Source organism: Pagrus major, chromosome 12 (assembly GCF_040436345.1).
Source record: "Pagrus major chromosome 12, Pma_NU_1.0".
Lineage (NCBI taxonomy): Eukaryota > Metazoa > Chordata > Actinopteri > Spariformes > Sparidae > Pagrus > Pagrus major.
This window is the reverse complement of record NC_133226.1, coordinates 13,604,556-13,617,432: the sequence shown is the minus strand read 5'-3', so window position 1 is coordinate 13,617,432 and position 12,877 is coordinate 13,604,556. Positions and strand designations below refer to the sequence as shown.

Genomic DNA, 12,877 nt, shown 5'->3' with positions numbered 1-12,877 from the left:
GTTTCCCTCACCTGCCTCAGTCACTTCAACTCTCCTGACTCCCACCATCCATTTATCCCCTCGCTCTCATGGCATCTCTCCGACTCATTTCTATCCCTGTTCTGCTGTTGAATGCTGCTTTTCCTCTCTCTCATACTTGGTTTTTCTATGCGTTCCGGCCTGAAGATCCCATCCATATTATGAGCAGCATTTGTGGGCTGATTCTATTACATGTCTCCTAACTGCTGGATAATTCAATAAGCACCACTGAGATGAGACACAGTTATAATCTACTTAATGAAGCCACTGTACTGATGAATTGTGTGCTTTCTCCTCCGTCATCTCTTCTTTCATTCGCTCCCCACCCTCCTCTACTCTTTTCCCCCCTCTCTCTCGCTCATCTCCACCCATCCTCCCTCCTCTTGCTCTCTGCAGGGTGTTGATGGAGAGCCATTCGAATGACAGCCGGGACAGTGGTCATCACTGGTGGAATTCTAGCTACTGTTATATTACTCCTTATCATCGCAGTACTGTGCTACTGTAGACTGCAGGTGAGGCCTCGGCTGCTTTCAGCCTCTGTTGCACTCATTGCATTTTCTCTGAATGTTTGCAGGAAGGAAGGGCTGTACCTTAGTATAGCATTTTGTTGATACTCATAAGATAATTTGAGTATAGCTGCTGTAAAAGCCAAAGTCACCATTTCATATTTTTTTTGTTTTTAATACAGCTGCTTTAATCTGTGAAACTATGTTTATGACCCTCAATTACAAGGATCATAGTAATGATAAAACTCAAATTTCATTCAAAGACAATAAAAAACTGTTTAATTCAGCTCATAGAGGGACCAATGGCATGTAGGAAGGTGGAAAACAAAAAACAAGCTTTAATAATATAAAGTTGAATCCAAAGAACAAAAAAACTGGCAGCCGACAATGACAGAAGAAGCAGGCTGGGGCAAATCCAAAAAAAAGTATGGAGAAATATAAAAACTAATCTAAGAAAAAACTGGTGAGGCATGGAAAACACAAGCAGGTATACTGAGGGGAGACACAGGCAGAAAACATAGTAAATGTAGACGACCTGACAACCAAAAAAGGGGAAACGTTCTGGCTAAATGGACTGATTAATTAATGCAAAACAGGTGAGCACAGAAAACAGGCAGGAAAGACACACAAAGACAGGAAGTAAAACAAAATATGACATGTGAGAAGAGAATCTTTCAGCATAAATCAGAAAATAGATAAACCAAAAACTCAAACATGACCAAAAATAGTTCCAGGTGATTTACGCAAAACACGATTACAAATAATACATTTTGATTCTGTCCCTGAATGCTCCTAAATCCTACACACTGGACCTTTAAAATGGCCGTGTTATGGTCACGGGATCTGTCATTTTCAAACTTTCCATTCATTTCTATGTAGGGAGACAAATTTATAAATTTCAACATGTTGATGCATTCAGCTACCTACCTACTAACATGTGCTGACACTGCTAACATAGTGATGTTTAGTAGACAGAACCTTAACGATGTTCACAGTATTAGTTTGTTGTATTAGCATGCTAACATTTGCTTCGATCGGCAGTTGGGAACATTATAGTTTTATAGGTAAAGCAAACAAAAGTTTTTACAATTCATCCTGAGGGGAACATGAATGTCTGAACCAAATTTCCTGCCGATCCATGATGTAGAATTTTCAGATTGGACCAAAGTGTTGGACCAAGCCTTCAAATGACCAAGCTGCTAGTGTGGCTAAAATGCACAATAATGGTAATGAAGCCAAATTTGATGGTATGTCAGTACTTCTTGATCCTCGTCTTGGGAATTCAGAGCCTGCTGGCCATCAAATTAGGGACAGATCATTACTGGAACTTCGGGTAAATCATCAATCATTGATTCACTGTGAGGTGTAGGGGCTATACCTGCACTCACAAAAATAAGCTCCAATTCTGTTCATTTCACACCAGTAGGCAGAAAATGAAAATGCATTTGCACTTTCCCTTTCAACAGCACTTCTGCCTCAGTCTGAACTCAGTATTCTCTCCAAAGTATTCAAGTTTAGCAAATTATTCCTTTGATCCTTGTCTCCCATTGATAAGTTACAGACTTCAGTTTCATTTCCCACGAGGGAAATCACATTGTTGTACGTTTTAAAAAGTCCGTCCATCTTTCTAGGAGCTTGTGCACTGCTATTCAGATATTCAGAGCAGCCGTCTTGGTTGTGTGAGAATAAAATGAAAACGGAATGAGGTGAAAAGAAGTGCTTTGTGTTTTCATGCTTGACAAACTCCAGTTAGGTCAAAATATCACACTAATAACACCACAGGGAAGCATTACTGCAGCTCGTGGATTAGTATTCCAGCATGTGGGCTTGTTGCTGTTTTACATTATACTTTCTAGTAATCCTCTGTGAATTTCACTGCTTGGACAGGCAATGGAGCATTAAAAATCTTTCTGTGATAGAGAAGAGGAAACAAACTGAGTTACAATTTGACCCAAGCTTATTACATTTTAGTCCGTTCCTTAAAGGAAAACTTTGGGGACTAAGCTTTGTTTTGCTTTCTGGTAGAGAGTAAGATTACCACCCATATGTCTGTTCATTAAATATAAGGCTACAGACAGCTGCTAGTTATCTTAGCTTGGCACAAACACTGGAAAATTTGACATTTTATCAGATATAAACTGGTTGCGTCATTATGGATCCCACTGCTTGCATCGTTGAGACCCCCTCTACTTTGCCTCTGATTGGCTAGGACTCGTACCCTTCACCATACTCTGTCTCTGATTGGCTTGCCCTGATATTCTTCCCCTAACCCCTTAGCAATCTCACTCATCTTACCTAAACCTAACCAACCCAGCCAACGAAGGTAACCAATCAGAGACAGTGGAGCAGTGGAGTCCATAATAACACAATCTGCAACCTCACCGCTAGATGCTACTAAATGCTACACAAAACATACTAAAAATTACACATCACTTTTTGTACGTATTAAACAAACAAGATGTAATATGTTGATGTTACAGCAGCTTTTGTTGGCATTTTATGCCAAGTTAAGCTAACCAGCTGCCAGCTGCAGCATTTACCTTACAGGCATGCAAGTGGTATCTCAAAATATCGAAGTTTTGCTTTAATTTATCAACTTCTACCCCAAATCCGCTTCATCTTGTGCAAGCTATAAAAATTCCCTGAAAGGAAACGCTAGAAATCACAATGCAATACACCCACTCAGACCAAAATGGTTTGTATTGATAAAACAAAGGAGCAGCTGCAACACCAACCAACTACCTCTGGCCTTGTTGCAGAGTACAATGCTTTGCTGCTATCACATACCTTTTAAAAACTAAAAGGCATTTTCACACCTGAGGGACTGAGCTATTTTTTAACACTAAACACTGAACCTCATCCTTGGTATCAGAAAATATGTGCGAGAGCAACCTAATCTTGTTGTCATGCGGCTCCTAAATTGAACATCTGGGAATCATGAAGTACTGTCATTACTTTAGCGTTAATAAACACAAGATTGGGATCTTAACAGCTTCGTCTATAGGGACATGAAAAATACATAATTTTTCTCAAGGGGGCCATGATAATAATCTAGTCAAAGATTTTCAAAGTCCTGCTGAAGCTTAGTTTAGAAAGCTCCTTAGAGTATTTTTATAGACTTTGCTCCAAATACTCAAATGTATTCATAAGAAACATTACAAGAGCTGTGTCTAAGTATATTTCAGTCAGACCATCTTAACTGATGGAACATAATGCTGTTTCTTAAAGGTGTTTTTCCTCTTACCAGTAGTGCTATTTATCCATTTAGATTGTTTTGGAGTGAGTTGTCGAGTTTTGAAGTTTCAGCCCTAGAGATGTCTGCCTTGTCTCTAATATAATGGAAATAGATGGCAATCGGCTTGTGGTGTTCAAAGCACCAAACAAATAAAATATATACAGTATATATTTGAGAAACTCAACAGCAATGTCTCTTTTACAAAAATCATCACCCAGTTACTCAAGATAACCCACAGACCTTTTTGTGAGCGGGTTTAAGTAGGAGCTACTTTCTCTCCATATCACTGCGCAGAGGAAAGCATACATCTATACATGAATTAGGGGCGAGCTAACTGAGCTAGCTAACGCTACAACTCAGCCAAGGAGGACGGCATTATTGTTAACTGTCATGAGCACGAGCCTCCTATCCATGAGTAGATGCATGTTTCCCTCTGCTTGGTGATATGGTTGGCTTATGGGGTCTTTAGTAACCAGGTCATGATTTCTGTGTTGCTGTTGAGTCTTTGAGCACCACAAGCTGAGTGCCATCTAGTTCCATTATATTCAAGAGAAAGCAGACATCTCTATGGCTGATATCCTCAAAACTCAGCAAATAACACCAAAAGAGAGAAGGCAGAACATTTCTAAAACTGGGCAACTCACACCAAAACAATATAGATGGATGAATAGCACTACAGCTAACAGGAAAAATATGTATTTTGATTAAAGAGTGAACTGCACCTTTAATGTAAAAAATGTAGCTAAATGGAGTTTAAAAGGAGCAGAACAAACATCAAATGTTGTGTTATTTACATTTCTATGTCTATAAAGGCTTAAAAATCTGGCTTATTTCTTTGAGGCTCTACACACAGGGATTCAAAAGCTCTGAGGGCCTCGACATTTACCACCTTAAAAATGTGAAGTCAAACTCACACTGAGAGGGGTGTCAGTGCCTCAGCAGGTAGAGCATTTATCGCAGACTCGGTGTCATCAACTCATATAGTTAATAGTGTGTGAGTGTGTGTAAATGATTTATTGAGAGGCAAATTGTAAAGCACCTCAGATAAAAGCACTACCAGAATGAGATCAACTGGGACCTAAGATAATATTGGTGGAGTGGAAATTATATGATCCTTTCCACTTAGAATTGATTACAGTTCATAGGATTCTCATATATTTCACAGCAAAATCAAAAGCGATCCCCAATGGCTTCATATTAGCTGGCGGGATGCCAGGAATGAATTTGAGAGCTACATTTTGTGGGCCAGAAATAGTAACCACAAATTCTCTGCTGAAAAGTGGATTCTCGAAAGTCTGTTTGAACTTTAATTGTTTGGGGGGAAAAACCAGAGGCAAAACACTTTTGCATCATACTGTAGCACATGCTTCACTGAGATGGGACGTGCAAACATCTTGAGTGATGTAGCCTGGAGAACACCTCATGGGGAAAATGGGCTAGATTATGAGATACATCTTCCCTCTAAAGAGTTTTGAGTGACTGCATGCTTTGATAATGTTCAAACAATAGACACGTGTTATGGTCTTATGTTGCTGATGAATGTGTACGGTTTTACATGGCCATTTTCTCCTACTAAGTAAGCACAAAATCCATGGTTTTATGTCTGCAAACACTGTAAAATAGTACTATATGACCGTAATTAGTATGATGTTGAGGCTGACCTAGACTTTATTGGCTAGATAGTAATATAAACTAATTTGCTTGCAGGCATTGGCATGCAACTCTGTCTCTTAAATGTCCTCGAAAGCAACATTATGTGACTTTTTTTACCTTCAAGGTGCAATATGTAAGAATTTTAGTTAAAAACATTTTAAAATTAACTAAGACTGCCAACAGAATGTGAAGAAATATCAGTTTTGAGTTAATGACTTTGTAGTTAGCACCTACATTTCTATTTGGTGGTGTTGGACTCGAAAACTGTGGGGGGCATCAAATCGCTTACATACAAATTTCTACATAATGTGGCTTTAACTTTCTGTCATGCCTCTTTTTAACTCCCCACCCTCTCCCTCATCTCGCTTACATTTTACATGATACTGTACTTTTTTGTCCCAAATATTCACTCTGCCTCTCCCCTCCTCCTCTCTCACCACCAGTATTATTGCTGCAAGAAAGAAGAGTCCGAGTCGGAGGAGGAGGAGCCGGACTTTGCCGTCACGTCCCGCCTCCCACCCGTCCACTCCAATCACAACATTGTGGCGGCGACGGCCGCCGCCTCCTCCATCCCAAATGGCCCCGCCCTTTTCTCCACCCCTCCTCTGGCCAGGAAACTAACACGCTCACAGACCTTCTGTCCATCCTGCACACACTATGAGCTGCCTTTCTACCTCCAGCCGCCTCAGCCGCAGCTCCATCATCAACCAGATGGGTTGAGGAACGGAGGCGACCGGATCAGCTACCGCAGCGTCCAGCAGCAGGACCTGGACCTGCCAGTGCCTGTGAACATTTCAAACTACCGTAAACCCAACCTGGCCCGGTCGGTCACCATGAGGGACATGTTTACCCGCAGCTGTAGCATCAGCACTGATGTTTAGCTGGGCGAGGTTGGAATTAATTGAGATGGCCTAATCTGGACTGGGCTTGAGTCAGACTGTTTTTGTCTTTTTGACCAGTTTAATTCAGTCTAGTATGGTCTGATCTAGTCTGGTCTTGTTCTCCTGGTCACCTCTTGCAGAATGGAGGACTCAGCTGGCTCTCAGGACAGGATTTTCAAAGGTACTATGCTCAGGTCCAGGACCTTACACTTGGGCAAATGTTGAGTTTAAAGTATTTAAAAAGTGTTAAATTATCAATAACATGAACTCCTTTGTTTTGTTCTGTTTTGAATATGTCTTTTTTAACGATAAGAATGGAATTTGTGTTACGATTTGATAAAGTTTGTTTCGCCCTACTTCCTCTGGATTCTTCTACCCATGGCCTGAAAGATAAACAGATTCCCGCCATGTCAGAATGACATAATCGGCAGGGATTTTCTCTCTGCCATAGCTGCTACAAACAAAATATGATTAGGTGAAGTCCAGTGTTTCCCCCATCTATGACGGGATGATCTGTCTGTTCCTCCATCCACAGATTACAGAGATTAAACATCACTAGACTAGAGTAGGAAGGGGGATGTCATGTTTTAGCTGCCACCCATAGATATTTTAGATAGACGTAACCTAGGCCATAATATTTTAAGACATTAAGGGCTCTCAGAAGATGGAAATCCCTGCTTGTTTTCCACATCCGTTCATTGAGGTCTGGTTTCTCTGAGGATCTGCTGACAACACAAAGTGTACATATAGAGTATACTACACTTCAGCAGAGACAGATCTCTGTGTTCTTGCAGGCTGGGCTGGACTAGGTGCCAAAGGGGGATGGGTTCTTGCAACGTGTGCATTCGTGTGAGTGTGCTTGCATGCATGTGTGTGTGTGTGTGTGTGTTTAACTCGATCAAACCAGAATTCTTATTCCATACAACTAAACACAGTCTGTCCCCCCCCCCCCCCTACTGTATGTATACTGAACCCAGCAGTGGGTTGCAATAACATTTATTATTAAGGGTGAAGGGATTGTATTAGTTCCCATGTGCCACTTTACCTTTAAATTCATTTTAAAGCTAAGAATGACCCAACCAGATGATATGACAAACTCTAGGTGGGTTTGCAACTATTTTGTAAATGTTTATTTTACTGATTAATGCTATAACATAGGTCGTAGGTGCCAGTCAGCTGAGCAAAAAGTTTTTACAGCAACACTTAACTTTACAGCGTGATATTCATTCTAGTTCTTCACTGAGGTTTCAGTTTGTGGACTCTTCACTGCGTTCCTTGTGTTGTCTCTGATTTGTTGATATATGGACTCGTGGGCTAGAGATTAATTCACCTTTAAAGGCACATCTATAAATATTTAACAGGCCATAACATACACTCCAGTCTCTCTCTCTTCTCTCGACTCGTTGGACCGAGGAATATTTGCTCTTGCTCTGAGGTACTCAGAGAGAGTTCCTTCTCGGGGCCGGTTTTATTTTCTGCGCTTGGCTGACCGGCCTGATATTCTGACTGGAGTTTTATGGACACGGGACACACATTTAATGAATGAAATTATTTACTGCTTGATTTCAAGAAGAAATGCTGGCGGTTGTGTGAGGGGCCTGAAGCTGATTGGATTGTCTACGCTGCCCCACCACTCAAAATGGATGGTAAACGCTGTTGTACCTCTCTCGATCTCTTTCTCGCTTTCTGTCTCTGTTGATCTTATCAGCAATCATGCTCATTTATTTATTTTCCCAACAGGTAAAACAGTGAGTGATTTTGTTTTAAGTTTTTCCTCTTGTGACATGTGCTTCCCTGCAAATACATGACGATACACATGCACACACACAGACACACACACACACAGTTCTCACTGCTATGCTTTCCTTACTTTTTAACAGAATTGTGACAGTTGCACAAGAAATGTAGTGCCATAAAGAATTACAAGAGAAATTTATTATTACTATTATTATGATTATTACAAGTGTTTATTCAAATGCTGTGTTGCTTTTACCCTATAGTATTTGAATTACTTGCTTTATTTTATGATCCAGCTGGTTTTTCAGACTCAGTACAGTACAGCAGAAATGTTTCTGTCCTTGTTTCTAATGTATAACTAACAGACACATTGTTTCTAATAAAATGGTGTGAAAATCCTTCTGATCTGCTTTGTTGTTGCTGCTGATTTCACCAAAGCCGAATCTTCCTGCTCAGATGCTTTTGAATGACATTAAAGGTGCAATATGTAAGACCTGGCCACCTGTCGGATTCCTACTCAAACAAATAGGAGGGCAGCATATCACCAAAGTAACTGCTAACTGTAGCTGCCATTAGCTAGTTAGCCTAGTTAGCTGTGCAGTTAGCGCCCCTTACTGGCTGACTCTGTCCGGACTGGGAGCTTGGAGTGCCATGGAAGCGTTAGTGTTGTTTACTATTTGGACTATCACCTCTTGAGGTACTAGGTAAGTGATTTGGGGATAGTAGGTTAGCATGCTAACTTAAGTAGATATCTCTGCATCACAACACATAGATGTTTTTGACAACGTCAAAACCATTATCTCTTCACATTTTAGTATATTTTTGAATGTTTCAAAATAAAAAACAACATATTGCGGCTTTAAAGGGGCAATATGTAAGAATTTGAGTTGAATCACTCAAAAATGTATTAAATTGTCACCAGAATATGAAGAATTATCAATTTTGACATTCTGATGTCCACGTATTGTGTTGCAGAAACATCTACCAAAGTTAGCATGCTATCCAGCTAGCCCCGATCTGTCCCAGTCCAAAAATCCTGTGTTAGCAGCTGTTCTGCTCCCCTGGCTAACTGAGCTAACTGAGCTAAGTAAAGTAAAGTAAAGCCTCTTGGTCTAAAGGTTTATCAATGGATATTTACTGTAATGAGAATGTGTATTCACTGGGCATGACTCCACAGGACCATATTTCTGCTTCCTGCCAAAATGTTGAACAGTGGATTCAACTAAAAGCATGGAGCATTATCCTGGATTACCTTATTTAGTGAACTGCTACACACAGGGTAAATATCAGATAGCTGAAATATATGCTTTAGTCGAAGCACCACAAAAAAGTAAAGCCATACAGAGAGTCCTGCAAGTAATCTTGTGGATTGCGGGATTCAACTTTTGTTTGGGCTGTAGGATTAGGACCATTTGGTTTAGTGATTAAAGTAGCTTTGTTTGGATATCTTTTGAAGAAAAAAATGTGCCATGCTGAATTGAAAATAGCAATCCTATTCTGTTTTTTTTCATGCATATGTTGAACATCTGTTCATCTTCTCAAGTCGGAGGAAAAGTTGTGCTGTACTCTCACAAAGCTTAAGGGTGTAAACATGTCTGAAAGGGAAACCGCTGAACCTACTAATACGTTTAAAAATATGTTAAACGATAACCATCAGGGACAGTGAAGCAGATGAAATGTTAACATAAAAGAACAGTGAAGTATGCCAAACCTCTAACCACAGTGAGAGCAATGTCTGTTTGCACACAGTTACATGCAGCCCTGAGGCGACGAGGTGAGAGTCATGACAGTAAATATGTCTGAATGGAAGAGGAAGAAACAAGAATGGGATGCTTAAGTGCAATGATAAACCTAACCTGACAGCTCGAGGCGAGGAGATGATAGTCACAATGAAAAGTCATCTGTACAGGAAAGCTAAAAGGCGAGAATTGAGAGCTTTATTCTGACAATAAAATGAGTGAGTCAGAGAGGCAAGCGGACTTATCATACAATAGAAAAACAACTGAAAACTATTTCAGAGAGGAAATAGAGGTAGTTATTAGAAGGATGAGTCAGAGCTAATGAATGAGAAATAGCACATAGCACAGAATACACAGACAGATGGAGGCGTAGAGGAGCTGATATCAAACCAAGGCCTCCCTGGCAGAGACATGAATAGCCATTTTGTGATGGCATTAATACAAAAGCACTGCTTCAGACATGAAAAACCTTTCAGATTATGATGGATTCTCTTTGAAGTGGATACATTCGAACTCCCACTTATTTCTACATGAACTGCAAGTACTGTAACATGGAATTACCGTCGCACTAGCTTTCCACCCACAAGGCAAATTGGCTGAAATGTATTTATTGATTCTCTTTCCAGTCACCATAATTTACATGTAATTATACTAGGGCAACTTCTCTGATCACACTGCATCTATGTTTCAGGTCTGGAACTTGAGACTGCCCAACAGCTCTAAAATGAACTTCCAGTTAATAAACACCTTATGTGGGAATGAGGTCCATCAAAACTGAGCTGAGATGAGATGTTGTTGATGTGAAAGTGAGGTCGGAGGCTTGTGACAGTTTCCTTCCATCATGACTTGTACTGTCCAGTTTTGTAAGAGTCTGCCTCCACAACAGCCGACTAATCTATCAGCTGCTTCAGCCCAATCGCCAAAATAAAATGTTAATATTTTATATTTATTCAAACCACGCATACCATCGAATTTGTACCTGTCATTGATGTGAGGCGGCTGCCAAGGGAGAGACCACTGTTGGTGTGGCATTTCGACATTTGTGAGCGTGAAACCTTTGGCTTTTCAGAGTCCTTCAGGCTCTGGGTGCTACTCATACTAAACATCAATGCAAATCTTTCAATCTGAAAACCTTCCAGCCAAACCTCCAAAAATGTGTGTATTTTAATGAAGACACCGATTTGTGGTTTGGTTGTTTATACTCTTTGTTTATACATTTCCTCACACTACAGGATTATACCTTTTTGTGTGTAGATGTTTGGTATAATGTGTATAAATGTTTGCACTGTATATGGGAGAATAAGTGGTTGCACAAGCCATGTGAATTATTTAGAGGCATAATCGCCTCCAGTGTAAGCAGAGCTCATAGCACGGCCTTTGGAGGTGTATCGATGTTTTATGACATGCTTTGAATCATCCCCCTCATCTACCCCTCAGCCTGCAGCAGTGTGCTCACTCTCCCTCACTCTGTCTGTCCACTGCATCTCTTGTGGTCTCTCTCTCTTTCTCTTCTTCTTGTTCCTCTGCTGTCTTTTACCCCTCCCTTACTCTGTAGTACTACATGTTGTGTGTGTGTGTGTGTGTGTGTGTGTGTGTGTGTGTGTGTGTGTGTGTGTGTGTGTGTGTGTGTGTGTGTGTGTGTGTGTCTGTCTGTCTTATGGTCCCTGGCCATAACTCCCCAACAGTGGAATTTAGATGCAGCACAGAGGAGCGGCCGGGATTCCATGAATTATGAACATGATAGATACGAGGCTTTCCAGCTAACAATACTAACCAAGGCTTCCTACCACTTCTCCTCCTTGTCTCTTATTATCCTGCTGTTTTCCTTATATTTACTCTTCTACCTCCTCCCTCTTTTGCTCAATTTTTAAATAATGCTTCTCTATGTAAGACAAATATGAATATTTCTTTAGATTGTCGACAGTGAAAGGTAAAAAGACAGTCTGGAATTTATTTATTAAGGTTTTGAGATACATGTTTTAGAAATTTCTGCCGTAATGTCTGTAATTTTGTTTGTTCAAAACATTGAAAAATAACAACTTGTCTTCACTGGGCAGGCAAATGTGGTTGTTTACCCACTATTTTAAAAAAAATGTGTGGATTTTATGCATAACAAGCACAAAAAAACAAGCACAACAAAAACAAACTTAAAATTGGCTTCGGCCTGTCGAAAGTTCCTGAAAATTATTCATCTTGGAAACAGTAGTCTGACAAAAGAAAAATTTAAAGGAGCAACTTGTAAGATATGGACAGAATTTTAGTTTAAAACATTTTTTTTTTTTAATGAGCCAACATCGTCAAATGAATGTGAAGAAAAAACTGTGTTGACATTAAGTCAAAGACGTCTATGTAGTGTGTTACAGAGATGTCTACTTAAGTTAGCATGCTAACCAGCTAGCTCCAATCCATCCTGTCTCATAATAACAATTCGTACTAGATGTGATAGTCCGATAGGCCCTGTTGTTTCAGCTGGGTGTTATATGCCAGTTTTTAGCGTAATTAATGAACAAAATAAACAAATACTCTTTCTTCTACTGAACTTGGACACGCTTAATTGCTGACAGAAACAAATTAAAACTCACCAAAACTTAGTCAAGTCATAATTTGTTTTTCCACAATCAAGCTAGCTACAGCCAAGGATAGCTAGCAAAGAGCAGAAGTCGTCTGTTGCTCTGGTGATATGCTGCCCTTTATGGTTTTGGAGCTACCTTCAAATTCTGACCATATTGTTTTTACAAATTACAAGGAACTAAATAACAAAATTGACAAATGAATGATTCCATCTGCAATCACTGAGCAATTGTTAATGTTATTAGTAAAACCTGTGTTTTTTTCTACTATGACAATTCAACATGTCTTGTACAGCCACAAGCCTCAAATAATACAACCATCCACCTGCAACCTCAACTACTTTTAATTAGGTTTGTGTAGCATACACCAACATTCTTGAGTATAAACAAAAACTGCTGGTGAATTCTGACACAATGCTGTGTTTGGGGCGGCTGTGGCTCAGGGGTAGAGCCAGTATATTGTTATCGGAAGGTCGCTGGTTCAATTCCCGTGGTCTGCATGTCAAGGTGTCCTTGGGCAAGAAACACTGCTCCTGTG

At 40.1% G+C, this 12,877-nt stretch overlaps 1 protein-coding gene across 1 annotated transcript; it reads left to right on the top strand.

The window, feature by feature from the left end:
* Positions 1 to 437: 437 nt before the first annotated feature.
* fam163ba (family with sequence similarity 163 member B, genome duplicate a) lies at positions 438 to 6,293 on the top strand. Its single transcript, XM_073478715.1, has 2 exons — positions 438 to 530; positions 5,856 to 6,293. Exons 1-2 carry the CDS (start codon positions 438 to 440, stop codon positions 6,291 to 6,293), a joined length of 531 nt encoding a protein of 176 aa, XP_073334816.1.
* Positions 6,294 to 12,877: the final 6,584 nt, after the last annotated feature.

Excerpts from the sequence above, each read along its gene's own strand:
- fam163ba (XM_073478715.1), top strand. The coding sequence starts at position 438 with ATGACAGCCGGGACAGTGGTCATCACTGGTGGAATTCTAGCTACTGTT. Across the intron at positions 531-5,855 it reads TGTGCTACTGTAGACTGCAG|TATTATTGCTGCAAGAAAGA; the intron begins GTGAGGCCTCGG and ends TCTCACCACCAG.